General features: G+C 38.1%; 1 protein-coding gene across 1 annotated transcript in view; it reads left to right on the forward strand.

The window, feature by feature from the left end:
- Window positions 1-825: 825 nt before the first annotated feature.
- The window catches only part of smox (spermine oxidase), a 30,931-nt gene continuing 10,980 nt past the window's right edge, over window positions 826-20,776 (forward strand). Inside the window, exons 1-3 of the mRNA XM_057844102.1 lie at window positions 826-952; window positions 16,395-16,629; window positions 18,476-18,702. Coding sequence (XP_057700085.1) covers window positions 16,422-16,629; window positions 18,476-18,702 — 435 coding nt within the window. The 5' untranslated portion in view covers window positions 826-952; window positions 16,395-16,421. The remainder of the gene's footprint in view (window positions 953-16,394; window positions 16,630-18,475; window positions 18,703-20,776) is intronic.

Raw genomic sequence — 20,776 nt, forward strand, 5'->3', positions numbered from 1 at the left:
TCGCATCAGGCAGGTCGGCTCTCAAGCTCAATGAGGACCAAGTCACATCTCCAGGTCCTCCTCTGAGAACCTGGGCAAAAAAAATATGTGCACCCCTGGTTATACTGTTTTTTTTTTTGCTTAGCAGGCAGGCATAGCGCTCTCAGCTGTATTGTATTGTAGCCTACATGGGACAATAGATGGAAATTGTTTGTTTATATTGTGTCACATCACATTACGGTCTGTTAAATTTAACTGTCCATCTCAAATAATTTGAAAATGTACTCTGTCAATGCTTGCAAAGCATTAAAAGTACTGCGTATGTTGTCGTGTCAGGGGTGGGGTGGGGGCCCTAAAATGGTCTGTTGTCCCCGGGCCCCTGCAAGTCTGTTGGCAGCCCTGCCCGGAATACAGGGAAGCCAAAATCAAAAGGTGCCGGATCTTGTTCCGGCAGGATCTGCCACAAATTAACGCCTGCCTCTATCTAAATACTCAAGAAACGTTTTCCGCATGATAAGTCATGTGGTTCCTTCAAAACTGCCAATATTTCACAAATCCTGCCAGATTTCGTAACCCAGAATGGTAACTTGATTTACTTACACACACAAAAAAAGAAAAGAACAAAAGCAGAATTTTTTTTGCATTTGCGGTGGAAAAATACTGTTTTTATTCTGAAGTACCATAAATGTTCCTAATGGGATCAATTGGGCAGTCTCCGTCCTCGAGCGGGTGTTTGTTTGTGTTTTCACTGAGCGCACCAGTGTGCACGCGGTGGGCAGGGTCGTGACATCACCGCGCGCTCATGTTTAACCAATGAAGAGGCAGCGGCTCCGCACAAAACTGGCTGCTTCTGGTTTCCACACATAAATACAAAAAGCGGAGCCGGTGTGAAGTCGGCAAACCATTGGCACGAAGGCGAGGAGGTGTGCTACTGCGCGACGTTCTAGAGGCGTCAAGACGACGAGACACTCGGGTAAGACCGGCTTGTGACACGACACGACACGAGCGAGATTTATTTATTTTTTCACGAGAAGCTCGTGTAACTCACTTGACGTAAACAAAACCGCTCGTGTCTGCCACTACTATCATCATTCGACCAAGTACAGCAAACACTTGAACACTAGTGTCACAAGATTTCCGAGTGGAAAAAAAGTAGGCACTTTATGGTTTTTCTATGTCTGTTTTTAATCAGTTATTGAACTGTGTGCTTCACTGTGCACGCGCTTTATATATCTCTCATTGTTTGTGTCCGTTCTTTTCTTCAACAAAATGCTCTTTGTGTGCTGATGATGTGAAAACTCAGTGCACTTGTTTGTGTTCGCCTGCCACTGTGGCATCGCAGCTTCTACGTGGCACACAAACGGGGCAAGTTCCATCTCCACACTTGTCTGCAACAGTTAACTTACGATGTCTTGAATAACCACAGGTGATAATACTCTACAGTAGGAGTGGGAACCTCTTGGTACCTCACGATACGATACGATTTGCGATACAAAGCTCACGATAACGATGATCTGACGATATGCCGATACAACGATTATCGATACATTGGTCAGGAAACCATTCTGGGGTTTTCTACAAACAACTAATAAACAGAAAAACACATTTCTACTGTGAATTGGAATGAGTTTATCACTAGTAGACGTTCAATCCGTTTGAAGTGGGAGGGATGGCAGCGAATGAACGAATGTTCATTCGCTGCCACCCTCCCAGTTCAAACGGATTGGATGTCTATGGCTGTCAGTGGCAGCCAATGCCAGGCAATGAGGTAATTTTAGGCCATTTAAGGTCATTTACCTGTTGATTTTCAGTTACCATATTGGCCCGAATATAAGATGGTGTTTTTTGCATTGAGATAAGATTGAAAAGAGGGGGTCGCATTATATTCGCGGTCTAGACATTATACCCATTCACGACGCTAGATGGCGCCAGATATCATTGAAGCGATGTTCTGTCATGACAGATATATGCTACTCTCCCCATTCATGACGCTAGATGACGGCAGATATCATTGAAGCGATGTTCTGGCATGACAGATCTCAGCCCCTCTCAAGTTTAACCAGTTTGCAATATTTTATTGCAATGTTTTTCCTTATTCAGATTTGCTTCAAGACTATAGTTACAGTTCGACTTCACTTTAATGGTTAATGGAGTTATTGCAATTTTGTTGTTTCGTCACAATAGATTGGTTTATTTACATTTCAAAAACCAGAAGCCATTCATTTACGAATGCGATTGCACTTTAGTTTACATATTTAAATGTTCAGATATTAAGATTTGAATGAGGCAAAATAACATGCTTTTTCTCTCAAATATATTGTTATAATCATTTGTTTCAGATGTACTGTAATTATTTTCTGTATAAAATTAATTTGGTGTTCAAAAAGTCTTTTTTCCAACTTGAGTCTTGAAAAAGAGGGAGTTGTCTTATAATCAAGGCAGTCATATATTCGGGCCGATACGGTACTTCCCGTTGATTTGGGGGTATTTTATGGGTAACTTCCTGTTTATTTTGAGTTACAGAACAGGACGTGACCTGGGAATCACCCAAATGAATAGACAGTGACTCAAACTCAACAGGAAATGACCTGTAAATATCCTAAAATGAACAGCAAAAGATGTGTAAATGCCCCGAAAATCAGACCAAATGACTGAATGCTCTGGTTTTGAATGAACGAACGTTCTCAGTCTAAATGGATTGGGCGTCGAGCACCGTCAATGGCATTTAACTGAGACACTATTACGGTGGAAGATTTTGGTAGCAACTTTATGGTTCCTTAAAAAAAAAAAAAAACATTGACACCTTTTTAAAACGATATCTCGATATTCTTGACAGGAGCATATCGATAACGTTTTGGGACGTATCACGATATATCACCATTTCGATATTTTGTCACACCCCTACTCTACAGTGGAGCAAAACTGAATTGAATTATATCGTGTTCCTAATATATCCAGCTATTGGTTACCCTTCTTAGTAAAATCAAGTTAAAATAGTTATTAAACTGTAACAGTACAGACAATCGGCTCATAACGATTGTCTGTACTGTTTTAGCATCGATACCACTATGACATGTCGATAGCCCTAGGGCTGTCCCAAACGATTCTCCTGATTAGTCGTCAGACTTTTTTAACGATTAGTCGACTATTTTTTTAATTAAACTTTTTTTTATTGCTATTTGTTTTTTGTTTTTTAACTAATGTTGCAATTGCATTTTTGTTGACGATTATTAATTCATAAAAACATTTTGGAACACCTAAATTCTTTATTAAAGTACAAATAAACACATAAATAACATTAATCACAAAAGAACAATGAGGTCAAATGCTGATGACATTAATTAGTGCAAAAGAATGGAATGTAAACTGATTCAGAACACTGTGACTTCACTTTTCCAACAGGATTCAACACAATTCTTACTTTTTTGTTGTTGTTGTGAAATGTCAATACAGCGGTACCTCGACATACGATCGTTGCGACACACGATCTTTTCGACATCCGACGTAAAATGCTCTTAATACGACGATCTATAACAGCACCGCAGTTTCTTTGCTTTTCTGAAAGACGAACGTATGGCAGATTTTCTTGTGAGGGAAATCAACATGGGTTCCAACAATGTTAGTGCAGGTGGTGAAAAAAAAAGAAGAAAAGGCGATGCTTTTACCATTGACATTATAATAGATATGATAGAAAAATATGAGCGTGGGGTACGCATCCGTGATGTGGCTCGCTGAACAATACAGATGTAGACGGTCTATGACGGTCCTCCTCCGTTCACCAGTCTTTATAAGTTAGGATGGCAATTATTATTGTGGTAACATCGCCAAAGAAATCGCCAGCTTCGTCAGGTTTCTAATCATTTATTCCATCAACTTGTGCGTAGTGTCCCCCGCAGCAAGTAAACAAGGGGAAAGTGAAACTAAAAAGGCTCACTCTATCAAGTAAGCTACGCGATGCAGTCGCCACATTAGAACCCGGTGTGTTACATTATTACAGGTATTGATATTATTATTGCTATTATTATATTATCGTTATAAATTTTATTCATAATGTATTTGTTATGCTCTTTGTAATTCATATTTGCAATAGTAACATCAATATTTATTGAGACTTTAGTGTAGGTTTTCGGGCTGTGGAACAAATTAATGAAATTATAATGTATCCTTATAGAAAAGTCCTGTTCGACATATGACCATCTGGACTTACAAACAAGGTCCTGGAACGAATTAACTTCGGATGTAGAGATACCACTGTATTGTTCTCAGCATTAGAGTGAGCACCAGCAGAGTAAATAAATAAATGTTTCGTATCACTGGAGTGTACGTGAAAAAAACCTAACGATGCACGTTGATACGACGCTGCGACTGTATTGGGGCCAAAGGAAAAACAAACAAACAAACAAAAAAAAAAAAAACGAGATTAGAGTCGTAATAATGCTACTAGAAACAAAAGTCGCATTATTACGTAGGAGTAATGTAACTGTGAGCCGCTTCGCACATTGCATAGTACATGTACCTTCACTGGGAGCTACGACGAGGCGTTAGCATAAATTCTTCTATTGATTATAATTTGATGTAGATGAAGCAAATTGATAAGGATATGCTTATTTATAAAATCGATTCTAAAACACTAGATGCTTTTAATATTGTTGAGTTTAACGGAGGCGGTACCACGCTACGTAAAGTACGTAGCAGCTTATTCATCTACCTTAGCCCGACATTAGCCCATAATACTCTGTCGTACGACCCACATAAGGGCAACTTCTATATAAAATGTCGTTATATGGACTTACGATCCGCCAGCTTGTTGTCTCCTTTCGTCTTCCAAATTTATACCTGGGTGATGGTGCTTCTGGTGTTCATTCACAGCCGACGAGCTGCCATTGTATGCAAGCTTGGCATTGAATAGACTGCACACGACAGTGTAGCCTCCTTTGTTTCGTTGAAATAAGTCCATGCGTTGGTCACTCTGGTGCGCTTTTTTGGCTTTGTGCCGCTTTCCCCGCTTGAATCCCAAGCGTCCGCCATTCTCAACTTTCCACTCATATATTTTTTAACCCTTTATTAACGGTCGACAGAATGGTGTGCTCGTCGACGCATTTACGTCATTGATGCTGTCGACTACGTCGACTAGTCGGGACAGCTCTAGATAGTACTTGGCATTTCACCTTCTGACAGATGTCGAATGGGAAGAGAGCCATGCCAGACGCGTGGAGATTCCAGATACATAAATTAGATAAAAGAGTTTTGAACCCATTTGAGTAGAGACCTTTAGGCAAAAACATAGGTTAACATAAAATAACTTCTGTTTTATTAACCCTTTCAGTGACAGTCGTTGCTGCAGTGGACAGCTATTTAAAAGCTAAGCCTTGATGGGGCAAGTGGCTATTATGGCTATTAAAACCAAAGTATTAGCAATCATTATTAATCATTGTATTAACCAAAGTGTTACCAATCATTATTTATCATTGTACTTTTTAAAATATCATTCGTATATATAAATTATAAATAAATTCATAATATGTTAATAACAGCTAAATGAATGAATGAAAACTAAAATACACACCAGTTACGTCCCCAAAATAACACTCTCAAGTACTTTTTTCCCCCCTCATCGTTTTTAAATTATTGCATGTCATTGATGGTTATCGATGTCCAATTCATTTAAACTGAGAGGACTGTCTATGAATGCATAGCTTTCATTGCCATTGACGGTGCTACACGTCCAATCCATTTTTAATGTCTTAAACGTTTTGGCAGCCAAAGAGTTAAATGAGTGCCCTTTGAAGGTTGTCAAAAAGTTATTATTCATGCATGAAAGGATTAATTCATAGTTTGTGTTTTTCTCCGATTTGTGTGTGTGTGGGAATGTATGTGTGTGTGTTTTTTTAAGGTACGTACCTGGTTTATATGGAAATGAGTTTGAGTTGAGTACACCATTAAATGGACATCTAAAGATCTAAAAAAAAAAAAAAACATCTGAAGGTGAAACTAGGAAAAAAAAAAACTCCTGCAGTGCTGTAAATGAGCACCGTACAGTAAGGTACAGAGGTATAATTACTTGAAACCACACCCAAATACAAGTATGTGAATGAAGTCATGCTATTACTCGAATGTTTTTATGATTAACGTTTTAATTATGCGTGATAAACTTTGGAACTGAGCTTTTTGTTTTATTTTTATTATAAATATATATATATATATATATATATATATATATATATATATATATATATTTTCATTTAAAATGATGATTTGCCTAAATATGAGAAACAGCTCTGCAAACTACAACTTGCACAAAATGTATTGTTATTAGTGTCATTTATTATGCAGTTGTAGGTGTTAACCCTACAATAATAAACCTGTAATTCATGATAAACGCTTTAATATCACACAAAAACAGTGATATTGTACTGAGACCTGTTTCTTATATACTATAGGGGCTATTAGAAACAGCTCTGCAAACTACAAACACCACAACAAGTAAATTGCTAATCCAGTTATGAACACTATGTGTGTTTGTCATTGAGGCTGCGCTGTAGGGATTTCAGTTCCCAACCAGTCTGAAATGTTTGTAAATAAGCTAGTTTGGAATTTTTTCCAAATGAGCAGAACAAACATGATTAGCTAAGCAAATTGTTATTCCTGTTTTATTAACCCAAGGAGTAGTTGAGATACCATCAAATAGGAAAAGGCTACTTAAAAAGAACCACTAAATACATTGCTGGAAACCACTAGAATATTTAAATGGGAGAAATCATAATATATGTATATACAGTATTATGTACGGTATATAAGGATAAACTTTTATGATGAAAATGACTGTTACAATATAATATTTTCCAATCATGTAGTATGACTAAGCCTGTGGCGATAACAAATTTTAGTGGGCGATAAATTCTCACATAAATTATTGCGATATGCGATATTATTGCGCCCCCCCCCCAATTTTTTATTTAACCAATTTGCAATAACACAGTAAGAATACAGTATATATTAATAATACTAAGTAATATTAAGTACACGCATTTAAACGCAATAAACGTTTACTCTTAAATTCAAAAATACTTTTTAAGAAATCCTAAATAAAAACCAATAGACCATGCCTCTTTTAAGTAAAAGACAACAATATCAATACCGCACAGGAACACAGAATAAATGTCATATTTCAAGGAAGGATAAATTGCACTTCAATAACTTTAGCATTAGGGCACAGAGGTATAAAGTTGTAGTAACACATACAATTGCACTTTAACAACAACAGAGAAAAATAGATTAATTAAGTATCGGTAACAAAAATTTGGCTTTACTAATAAGGCTAGGCTAATACTGCAGGTCTTAATGCACAAATCTGATATTTTGTCATGTCTTTTTTTTTTTTTTGGCGTGCCTGTTCAGACTGCCTTTGTCCATGGAGCCCATTCAAGTATCACGCATACGCACTAATTCGCAGTCTGAGATGCGCTCAACAAAGTGACTGCATGCGCAGAAGCATCCAAACAAATTACACATGCTAGCTGTATGTATATATTTCCAAAAAGATGACACAAATAAGAGACATTAATAATCCCCGTTTAGTCCTTTATTCAAAGTTTATATGGACTGATAGAGCACATACATGCACGCACATAAGCCTTGACTTGTGTGCGTGACATGACGTGGTGTGTCAATTTGCCCCGTCTCGGCCATGTAAGCAATACAGAAATATTGCTCATTCGGCGCATAGAATTAAAATCGAAAATTATCAGGCTTATCCTTTTCTACATTAATTTTTTTATGACCGTGTTCAAGCCCACTTTGTGCATAAAGCAGAGTTCAAGCTAGAAGCTAATGCACAGCTACATCGCTCCCATCCTGCCTGCCGCTTTCGCTTTGCTGATGTCATTGCTGCATGAATTCCGATTCGGGAGACTTGAAAGTTCAGACCGCCAGCCACATTCTGGAAAAATGTGGCTGAGATCGGTTTTAGACCACATATGAAAGTGACCCAGATCGGATTTGAAATGGTCCAGTTCAATGCGACTTGTCACGTTCAGACCGTCCAGTTAATGCCTCACTCGAGTCGGAAAAACACGAAAAAATCATATTCATGCATTAAGACCTGTAGTATGGAGGTAGCCTTAGGCTAGGTTCAAATGCGTAAAACGAACATACCAAGAAGTCAATAAAACAGAGTGAATCCTCATCACAGCATATTGCGCTGTTGGTAACAAGGAATACGAACTTTTAACAGCACATCCGCCGCACATCTGCAGCATGCACGCAGGTACGTACGCACGCACGTGAAGCGATAAATCGCAGCGGGAAAATTACCGCCTTCATTTTCATTTACCGTGCGATAAATTGAATTATTGCATATTGCGACAGGCTTAAGTATGACTAATCTGTAAGTGACAATGGTGAACCTTGAGCATACTCAGAAGTATAAATGAAAAGGTATATATTGAAAAAATAACCTTTTGAAAAAGCATAACTCAAATAACAGCACTCTGTTAAGAAAAACAAACAAACAAACAAAAAAATCACTGTCATCATCTGCTTATTTGTTGTTTACATGGTTTTGTTGTATTTAACCCCAGCAAATTAACAAAAATAATCAGATGATAAAAAGTATTCAAGGAAAAATATTTTGAATTGAAGTTCAGAAAAGATGCAGTCTTATTAGATTAATTAATAGAATAAGTGATAGAATAACTGATCCTAAAAATATTAGTGTTTGGACAGCTTTTGAACATGAGTGTTCCTCGCTACTTAGTGGCTCAATTTTTGCGCCCTCAGTGCGTCACAGATTTTTTAGTCTTGTTATAAGTATCTTGTTGTAAGAACAAAAGAGTTTTAAAAACATTTTTATGTACCGGTACACTTTTACATCTATGTATGTATGTACACTTACAGGCACATGCACACACACGCGTATCATATGAGAGAGTGAGAGAATCAATGTACAGTACATATTATTTATACATTATTTTATATTTGTTATTATATTATTGTTATTTCATTTACATATATATAAAACTATTCATTAATGTTCTAATGATAACATATGCACTAATAGGGTTTTATATACACTTATTGATATCATATATACCGTATTTTTCGGACTATAAGTTGCACCTGAGTATAAGTCGCACCAGCCACAAAATACCAATCGAAGAGGAAAAAAACATATATAAGTCGCATTTTGGGGGGAAATTTACTTGATGAAATCCAACACATAGAACAGATAGGTCATCTTGAAAGGCAATTTAAAACAAAAAAATACAATAGAGAACAACATGCTGAATAAGTGTACAGTATGATATTGTTACATGATGCATGAACAACGAAATGCGAACATGGCCGGTATGTTAACGTGACATAGCTATTAAATTATTCAGATTACTATAGCATAAAGAACATGCTAAAAATTTTACCAAACCATCAGTGTCACGGCAAAACACCAAAATAACTTGTGAAATGATATAATAATGTGTTAATAATTTCACACATAAGTCGCTCCAGAGTATAAGTCACACCCCCCGCCAAACTATGAAAAAAAACTGCGACTTAAAGTCCGAAAATTACGATACAGAAAAAAATGTATGTTAAAAATGGGGGGAATTGGGTGAAATTACTTTACGGTTTTTCACTTTATGCGGTTAGTTCTGGTCCTCATTGACAGCGATAAGTGAGGAATCACTTCCTATGTAACGGCAGGAAGCCTGAGTAACAAAGGAAGCCACCAAAAAGGCCTTAACAACATGGGTGACATTTTATTCAAGCCCAGAGCAGGTATTTTGACCCTCTTAGAGTCATTTTAGGATGCTTTATGGGTGCCAGAACAGTTCATACCAGGCTTGGTCAAGACTGACACCTAAAGTCCGTTCGTTTCACTTCTTTGGCTCCATCACTTTATCTGGGCCTGAGCACTAATATGCAGAGAGAGAGAACAAACACATAAAATATTTGTAAGATGCCCTGAATGCTGAACAAAATTTGAGGTACACGTTTAACTTGTGGTCCTTGCTATTCAAACATTTTCTTTCAAACATTTTCGGTTTTTATTCACGCTGTTTATAGTTACGATATACAGTACGTATTAACACAATGTGTAATAGTACATACATTAATACTGTACATGTCTCAAAAATCTGCAAAATTCTCATTTTAGTCAATTTTTATAGACTGTATAGGCCGATACACAAAATGCTTATTTTTATCAACCTGTATTTATTGCTTAAATGCATATACAAAACATTTTAGAGGAGCAAGCCTTTCAATGCTTGGCATTGGTCATGATTTGATTCTAAATTGATTTTCCATTCAAAACTATTTTTGTCTGACAAATTTTGTTTCAAGATCTTTCATTTATTTTAATATAATAACACTGCAAATGTGATTTAAAATGCAGTCAGTCATTTTCTTTCAGGATTTCCCCCCCTTTTTTTCTGTGGGGGGAATATACCGTAACTGTTTTGTGTGAATCAAAATTACATGCTGAAATTGTAGCTGCCTTCAAGCACGTGATATAAAAATATGATCATATAGAGCTGAAACAATTACTCGAATAATTCGAGTACCTCGTTTTTAAAAATTGATCGAGGAATTTTCTCAGCCTCGAGGAATCGTTTAATTATGCCAGCTCTAAGCATGACGTTTTCCCGGGGTACTTTTAATGCGGCACAACGCGCTGACGTCACGTGCGTGCAGGAAGAAGACAGAGGCGGCGGATATTTTGATTTCAACCATGCATGAGTATAGAGGTAACGAAGAATAAGCTGATGAAAACAAAGAGAAAGGCGCCAAGAAAAACCAGAACATGTCAAAAGTGTGGGAGCATTTCAAGCTGGACACCAAGGCAAACATGTTTCATGCATACAGTGTTAGACAGCGCTTGCATAACACTACAGCACATCTTCAATGCTGCAGCTCCACCGAAGGTACCCTGATTACTCCGAGAGCGTAGGAGCGATACTCAGGACAAGGTGAAATTAAGTTAACGTAGCGCTAATCAATAAGATTAACGTTACTGTACCTTGCTAACGTAACGTTAGCTCTGGTTTCTATTAATTATGATTACTATAGATGCGTGGCTAACGTGTCTTTCATACAGGCTTTATTTAATCTGTTAAAAGTTACAGCGCTGTAGAATGATGAGGGTGTAAAATAAAAACATAATCAAGATAATTGTCAGTTTTAGCTGAGTAGTCATTGTTGGATAAAACACCAAGTAGCACAGGTGCCTAATGTGCTCCAATACAGCAGGTATTATACATTTATTTTGAACACTGCAAAAAGTCAAAATCCTATCAGGACTTACAATTTAGACTAACCTAAAATTTAACTAGCTTGACACAAATGGAAATTCAATTGAAACACGTGGGAAAAACGCCTAACTTTTAAGTGATGTGTGTTATCAGGAGTAATGACATTTTTAGGTAAGTTTAAATAAAAGAAAAGATCAAAGATAAGTTTTTTGAGTGAAAGCAGTGAATATGTTATTTTTTGTCACATCTGAGATGCAATTGTTGGCGCTTTTCAATAATGTTCATCTAAAATAAAGACATTGACTAAAAATGGGTCAATATTGGCTGAAATGTCTTGTTTTCTCATGTATATTTATAATTGTGCTTTGCCTAAAATTTTTTTATTCCGATTACTCGATTAATCGATGGAATTTTCAGTCAAATACTCGATTACTAATATATTCGATAGCTGAAGCCCTAGATCACTGTATTGTACTTTAGTTAAACAAGGCACATGCATTTAAGAATATAATACTTTACATAGGTGTTAAAGGTGTCACGCACTCAGGCATTCAAAATAAAGGAATTTGCAGAAGCCTTTATCAATGTTTTTTTGTTGCTAATTTAATCTGCTTGTTCATTGATTTTTCTATGATGTCTTTGTACTTATCTCCTTTTTAATCTTGTGACCTGTGCTCAGTTGGTGTACAGTGAGAGATGTAGCATCTATGTATACGTGACATTCCATCTGAAATTCCATCATCCCCAGGGTTAAAGTGTGGAACGTCTGACATTTGACACAAAGCTACAAAGATCAAGCTGCTTTTTTGGGGTGGTTCTTGCTTGATGCAGGGAGGGGATTTGTTTGTTGATGTTCAAGCGTGTGCTCCAAAATGACTGCAGATGTGACTCTGGACTCAGCTGGAATAAAAGGGGGGGGGGGGGGGGGACCAAAGAGAGCTGTTTAGTTGAACGATGGGATGACTGTGCGCTTTTAAAAATCAAAAGGCCATAGGCAGATGTATTCTAGACTGCCATTTCTAGGTCAGTGGTAACCCCCCTCCCTCCTTACACCACCCTGAGCTCCCGGTCCACCCAAGGCCGGCCCAAACATTAATCTGCCATGATGGTGTTAAAGCGTGTGGCAGCTGTATTAACCAGCCATGGAATTACAACTGAAGAATGTTTTTCTTTCTCAGCAGCCATAGTCATTCATAAATGTACAACAAAATAATTTCTTAAACAGATCAGAATCCTTGTAATCGCTAAAATAAATTATTGAGTGGAAATAAAAGCTTTACCATGTGAAAGAAGATTAACGAAAAGCTTTTAAATGTATTATGTGTCGTTTGGAAACATTAATCTATGCATATGAAACAAAATGCAAAAAAACCCCAAAACAAACAAAAACTATTAGATACACTCACATGCATATACAGTATAATACAGAGGTATGAAAAAGTATCTGAACCTTTGGAATTTTTCACATTTCCGCATAAAATCACCACCCAACGTGATCTGATCTTTGTCAAAATCACACTGATGAAAAAACAGTGTCTGCTTTAACTAAAACCACGCAAACATAGGTTTTCATATTTTAATGAGGATAGTATGCAAACAATGACAGAAGGGGGAGAAAATAAGTAAGTGAACCATCACATTTAATATTTTGTGGCCCCCCGTTGGCACCAATAACTTCAACCAGACACTTCCGTCTGGCACATCGATCAGGACTAATTTCGGCCCTTTGTTCTCCACAAAACTGCTGTAGTCCAGTCAGATTTCTGGGATTTCTGGCATGAATCGCTGTCTTTAGGTCATGCAATAGCATCTCAATGGGGTTCAAGTCAGGACTTTGACTTGGCCACTCCACAGCGTGTATTTTGTTCTTTTGAAACCATTCTGAGGTTGATTTACTTCTGTGTTTTGGATCATTGTCTTGTTGCAGCATCCATCCTCTTTTTAGCTTCAACTGTCTGACCGACAGCCTCAGGTTTTCCTGCAAAACATCCTAATAAACTTTAGAATTCATGTTTCCATTAATGACTGCAAGTTGTCCAGGCCCTAAGACAGCAAAACAGCCCCAAATCACGATGCTCCCTCCACCATGCTACATGGTGAGGATGAGGTGTTGATGTTGGTGAGCTGTTCCATTTTTCCTTCACACATGATGTTGTGTGTTACTCCCAAACAATTCAACTTTGGTTTCATCAGCCCACAAAATATGTTGCCAAAACTTCCAAGTGCCTTTTTGCGAACATTAAACGAGCAACAATGGGTTTTTTTTAGACATGGGTTAGGATTTAGAGTAACCCTAAACCCTTTTAGCAGTATCATGACGATATACCTTTTTGGCCATGAGTATGAACTGTACATAGTATTTCATCTTTAACATTTAAGTTTGTCACCTCGCAATCTAATTTCAGCTGAGCTGTTCAGGTCTTTTCACTTCATGCCAATAAATGGTAAATAATAATTAATAATTACTTACTAGTAATTACTTTTTTCCATTGTCCCCAAGTCCCTTAATCTATGTCGCGGCTAAACCACATCGTGGGACACGGTTACACTGCTGGCCCCATGTAACATGTGTTCAGATTAGTGGGGTTAACACATACACTTACTGAAGGCCATATGAAAATAATGTCTAGCAGGTGCTTCTGCAGATTTACATACTGTTGCTCTCTGGTGTCACACAAGTGTTTTAGCATTAATCACAACTCAATAAGCATGTGTGCTAATGTGTGTGCTAATTGTCACAACTAACACTACATAATGTTCCTACAGTGGGGCAAATAAGTATTCCGTCAACCACTAATTGTGCAAGTTCTCCCACTTGAAAATATTAGAGAGGCCTATAATTGTCAACATGGGTAAACCTCAACCATGAGAGACAGAAAGTGGAAAAAAAAACACAAAATCACATTGTTTGATTTTTAAAGAATTTATTTACAAATGATGGCGGAAAATAAGTATTTGGCCAATAGCAAAAGTTCATCTCAATACTTTGTTATGTACCCTTTGTTGGCAATAATGGAGGCCAAACGTTTTCTGTAACTCTTCACAAGCTTTTCACACACTGTTGCTGGTATTTTGGCCCTTTCCTCCATGCAGATCTCCTCTAAGGCAGTGATGTTTTGGGGCTGTCATTGGGCAACACAGACTTTCAACTCCCTTCACAGATTTTCTATGGTGTAGAGATCTGGAGACTGGCTAGGCCACTCCAGGACCTTCAAATGCTTCTTATGAAGCCGCTCCTTTGTTGCCCTGGCTGTGTGTTTGGGATCATTGTCATGCTGAAAGACCCAGCCACGTCTCATCTTCAATGCCCTTGCTGATGGAAGGAGATTTTCACTCAAAATCTCTCAATACATGGCTCCATTCATTCTTTCCTTTACACGGATCAGTCGTCCTGGTCCCTTTGCAGAACAACAGCCCCAAAGCATGATGTTTCCACCCCCATGCTTCACAGTGGGTATGGTGTTCTTCAGATGCAATTAAGTATTCTTTCTCCTCCAAACACGAGAACCTGTGTTTCTACCAGAAAGTTTTATTTTGGGTTCATCTGACCATAACACATTCTCCCAGTCCTCTTCTGGATCATCCAAATGCTCTCTAGCGTACTTTCTTCAGCAGGGGGACACGTCTGGCAGTGCAGGATGTGAGTCCCTGGCAGCACATTGTGTTACTGATAGTAGCCTTTGTTACTGTGGTCACAGCTCTCTTTAGTTCATTCACTAGGTCCCCCCGTGTGGTTCTGGGATTTTTGCTCACCGTTCTTGTTACCATTTTGACGCCACGGGGTGAGATCTTGCATGGAGCCCCAGATCAAGGGAGATTATCAGTGGTCTTGTATGTCTTCCATTTTCTAATAATTGCTCCCATAGTTGATGTCTTTTCACCAGGCGTTTTACCTATTGCAAATTCAGTCTTCCCAGCCTGGTGCAGGTCTACAATTTTGTCTCTGGTGTCCTTCGACAGCTCTTTGCTCTTGGCCATAGTGGGGTTTGGAGTGTGACTGAATGAGGTTGTGGACAGGTGTCTTTTATACCGATAAGGAGTTAAAACAGGTGCCATTAATACAGGTAACGAGTGGAGCCTCGTTAGACCTCGTTAGAAGAAGTGAGACCTCTTTGACAGCCAGAAATCTTGCTTGTTTGTAGGTGACCAAATACTTATTTTCTACTGTAATTTGGAAATAAATTCTTTAAAAATCAAACAATGTGATTTTCTGTTTTTTTTTCTTTTCCACATTCTCTCATGGTTGAGGTTTACCCATGTTGACAATTACAGGCGTCTCTAATCTTTTCAAGTAGGAGAACTTGCACAGTTGGTGGTTGACTAAATACTTATTTGCCCCACTGTATATCTTTTGCGTTGGGATTTTCGTCACATGCAGCTGTCCTTCACCCAGGCTTTTAACCTTGTGCTCTAGAATAAGCTTTCTTGACGGCTGCCGTCAATGTGCCTTAGTAGTTTCAGCATAATCAGCCATATTGTGATGTGAAATTACTTTTTTGTTCGTATCCTGTCTTGGGTCTGACTGAAATAATATTGGACTTTGGGCCATTTCAGGATTAGTAATAGAATAAGAGAGAATTCACGGGAAATAAACAAATGTGACAGAAAAAAAAGTTGACAAAGTGGGATATATCACGAGGCAAGCCAAGTATTGGCTTTATTAGTGCTGGCATGCATCAATCCACTACATTTAAACTGTGCTTTATCTTTTTCTAAAGTGATTGGCTGAAGTCTTGTGAGACCCATCAATAATAAAAGTCATGTACAACACTAGAGGCCCAATCAATTCTTTTATCTTGCCACAAAAAAATGATACACTTCTATTTTAGAGGGAATATTTGGGGAAGACCTTTTACTGTTGCACAATGCACAAAGAATAAGGGTATGCTTGAAAGGATGTGGTGTGGAAAAAACCCTGCCAAATCTATAGGAAAACCACATCATTGAACAGTCTTACAACTTACAACAGCTACAAAGTGGAGGGTAAAATGTCTTTCTTCCGCTTTTTCATCTCCCCTGTTGAACAGTTGTCATGATACTTTCACATAAAAGAGCATTTGTTGAAAGGTTGACATGTTTGCGAACTGCATTTACCCCTATATGTCCATTGAGTAAATGTGGATTCTTCCTTTATTGACCAGATTTCTTTTCATCCTTTCCAAACAGCCCAAATTGCAGAGGAGCTTGGACGGCATGCAAAGTTGTGAAATCTCCTCAGACAGCACTGATGATCCTCTTAGTAGTGCCCTGCGTACACCTCGGCAGCCTCGAATAGTCGTTATCGGTGCTGGCTTGGCAGGCCTCGCTGCAACCAAGGTTCTGCTGAAGAGGGGCTTCACCGATGTCACAGTCCTAGAGGCCTTAGACCACATCGGTGGAAGAGTTCATAGCATTAAGCACGGTGAGAATGAAAAAGAATATCTGCCACTATAATGGGGGAAAGACAGATCTTGTTTTTCCACTGCTGCTGCCAGATGGAATTACCTGAGGTTGTATTCAGTTATGCCACATCTGAAAAGTATTCTTTATGATCTGTTCTTGGCTAAGCACACAGAGTGACACTTCCGAAAGCAACTGAACTTGAAAAGTGTTTTTAAAAAAAAAAAAAAGAAAGAAAAAAAAATCAGTGTATGACACCTGCACATTAGTCAACTGCCCTTTGCACATATAACAAATCGCTGCTACCAAAAACTTGACCTTAAGTGTACTTGTCGCAAAAACGTTTTTAGAAGGAGCATATACAGTACTGAAACTGTGCTATTTTATACTCAACCATACAACGTGGCACAATTGTCAAGAAAGAAGCGGATTACCCATGGCACTTTAACTACATTTATTATAGCCAGTGACTCCCAAGTCCCGGACCTGTCCGTGGGTCGTTTTGTACAGTGCCACACTGCAAGAATAAATACCTTAATTTTTTTCTTTAGCTTTATTTACAATTCAAGTCATAGCAATGTTTATTTTGAATTTGAATTTCTCCGCCATAGCATTTGCTTGTGCCTATTGACACTCAGCCGTAGTCACACATATACGTCACAAGACATTTTTGGTAGGGGATGTCCCCGATGCGATTGGAAATCGGGCGAGTCGCGTCATTTCTCAGAGGTTCGGAATTGTGTGAAAAGGATCAGGTTTTTAATCTAAAAAATATATATATTTGATTTAATTTTAAAGGGCTATAAAGTAACAAAATAATTCAGAGATTTATAGCCAGACATCGGTATCTGAGGGAGTCTGTATCGACAGATTCTCAAAATCAGGTGAGATGGACTCTGGTGAAAAAAATATGAGATCAGGACATTCCTAGTTTTTGGAAAGGGGAAAAAGACCAGTGAGGAAACAAGAGAAGCACTTATGACTAAGAATAAAAACCTTATTCCCTGGCATGAACCTGTTTTGCAAAATATGCACTGACTGCTGTTCCAGTGACGCAATGAAGCCTTGAAAAACTACTTCAGCATTTGGTGACCGAACACCCTGCAGTAAAAAAAACAAAAAAAAACAAGGACAGATACAATTAGTGAGGGCCCTCAGTTTCTGTTTTGGTCAGCATTTTGTTTTGTATTATATATATGATAAAAAATTTACTACAGTGGTACCTCTACTTAAGAAATTATTCGTTCTGGAAGTAGTTTTGTAACTTGAAAATGTGTAAGTAGAGACGCGTTTTCCATGTAAAAGCCCTAATCTGTTCCAAGCCCCCCCCCCAAATTCAGACATATCTCTTATAATGCATAGAAATGCATCAAAACATGTAACAAATACATACAATTAGGTTATAACTGAATAAACAAAATCAGAGTTGTGCATAATGTAAAAAAACAAGAATAAAAGTTAATACACTCATGTAAAGCTGTCTGTACACGAGGGGCAAATGAAGAGGACACTGGGATATGCACATACACGTAGAGGTCCCTCTTAGCCAATTAGATGCCAGGAATGCTAGGCAATAGCCAATGGCAGAGCAGTGATAAGTATGTTATGTTCAGTTAACTCTGGGAGCTGGCGAGTACCAGACATACTGTATTTTTACCTTCTGGATCCTGAAATTTCTTTCTTAACAAGAGGCAATATTTTCCCGTTGAGGTGTGTCTTAACCTTAAAATTCTGTATCTAGAGACGTCCGTAAGTAGAGGTACCACTGTACTCTAAATTTCTTTTCATGATGCTAAGCAATCAGAGTGGTGCTGAGGTATGCCCTTTTTGAATTGGTGCCAATTTTAATTCTGGGCAATACATCGCAGGTGAAACGGCTTTGGAGCTAGGAGCCACCTGGATCCATGGCAGCAATGGGAACCCGGTGTACCACTTGGCTGAGGACAACGGGCTGCTGGAACATACCACAGATGGCGAGACGAGCGTGGAGCGCATCAGCCTGTACACCAAAAACGGCGTAGCTCACTACCTGACCAACGTTGGCAAGAGGATCCCCAAGGACCTGGTGGAGGAGTTCAGTGACCTCTACAATGAGGTGAAAGGGCAGAATTTGCATGTTGTTTAAGCATGACAGCCACACGACATTTTAATGTTGCATTGTTAATTTGGCTTATGTAACTCATTTTTGTGTTTAATGACCTTTCCTTGCTGAAACATTTAAAGCTTATACTGTAGTTTAAAGATTTCATCCAGTACACATAAAACCAAAATTTCAACACATCATTCAGACCCTTTCGTGCTGATGCATGCGGTTGGAAGCGCAAATGGGGCGGGTAGGAGAAAATGCAATTTCATCCAAAAAAAAGCAGTACAGTGAAATCTTTAAGGTTGAAGACAATCCTTTCCATTGTAAAGCTGTTTCCATTGTTGGGCTGTTTTTATAGGTGAAAAATTGAAATGTACACTGTTTTCTTGTTCTTCTATGGTACTCTCTTTCATGGTACTCTCAAAAAGACTGAACAATATACGTTTTTGACAATTATCACAATGTTCCTTCAACATGATCCTTTGATCCATTGACAGGATAATGTTGAAGGAACGAAATGTCCCTCAGAGCTCTGCATTTAGCTAACAATAGATATTGGCATCTTTGTGCATGATGGTGTATTATGCCATTATGTCATTTGTTAGAGCAACAGGTACATATCACAGACACAACCCTTGTTTTGTTAAAATTCCCCCTGGGCTAACACAGATTTTTAAAAAAATATTAAACAACAAACAACCAAAACAAGTTGCAGCAGATTGTTGTCAACTTGGGCTGTGGCATTATTTGAATCCAACCCCAGAGTTGTTTTGACTTGGGGCATTTCATGAAAGAGATTAAAAAAAAAAAAAAAAAAAAAAAAAAAGAGTATAATTTTCTGCACAGATGTCAGCACAGCAGTATTTTGTTCTTATCACGGCATGCTCTTTCCATCCTAGCCTATAAATTCGGGACCAATCACACCGCCAACCCCTTGGAAAAAAAGTTCTGGCGTCAAAGGGGGTGTCAGCTATCAGAGACCTTACCTGGCTAGCTGTCTCTCCAGCACGTCCTTGAGTTCCCCCCAACCTCCACCCAACTGGACTTGCCCATAAAACATTGCTCTACTGGAAAGTCATCTCTTATATTGAAGATGGACATTCCACCTTAAATGACTCCTACTAGCATTGTGTCCCTCCACATTCTTGTCCTTCTGGTCTCCAGCCAGAGTTGACAACCATAGCTACATACAGTAGGTCATAATTGGAAAACTTCCCCCTCTAACTTGGCCTTCAAAACAACAGATCACATTGTTCTCAACTTCCCTTAGTTTAAACCACAAGAGGCCTAATTGCCTTCATATGAGTCAGAACTATGCTTTCAACCCAAAGGGTGTGATCACTCGCCAAGATTCAAACTTGTTTACAATGGGGCTAGTTAAGTGGAAATGGAACCTCTAAACTCAGTTCAGTCAAGAAAAATAAGGTGCAAAAGACTATCAATTTGACAGCTGAATATCATAAATGATCTTAGCTCAATTTCCTTTTCCTCCCTCGAATGAAAGCAGTTAAGAATTATTTTTAATTGCGATCTTAATTTACTATGAACGTTTACCTTGCTAAAAATTGAAAAATATACCTTAATTACATTAGGTGTAAATTTATTATGATGAAAATTCAATTCTTGGAATAGATTGATCCAATTTAAAAAAAATGCCAGGTTGAGTTTATGCACCTCTTACCTTGGGGCTTCCATGTATTTAGTTTATTTTGTTTGTTTGTTTGTTGTTGTTGTTTGTTTCCCAGTACTATGGCTTCCTCCAACAGCACAATTAGGGTTATTTGAACTCTTTAGAAGAATGCAAATGAATGCAAAATGTCTCTGTTTTACAAGTTCAATATTTTTCCACTGTTAAAGCCACCTGTGACCTCTAAAAATCAATGAATCAGAATTTACAAATCACATGCAAACCTAAGATTTATATCACTAAAACCTGGCTTTGTGACTTTATACGTACTATATCATATGTGCTCTGTTACTGAGTGTTGATCATCCCAGTGTAAAGCATGCTTTATTGTCTGAAGTTTGCTTGGTGAGACTGAGGTTTATCCGTGTGGGCTTTGATAAATTAACACAATATTGA

This window comes from Corythoichthys intestinalis, chromosome 8 (genome assembly GCF_030265065.1).
Source record: "Corythoichthys intestinalis isolate RoL2023-P3 chromosome 8, ASM3026506v1, whole genome shotgun sequence".
Classification (NCBI taxonomy): domain Eukaryota; kingdom Metazoa; phylum Chordata; class Actinopteri; order Syngnathiformes; family Syngnathidae; genus Corythoichthys; species Corythoichthys intestinalis.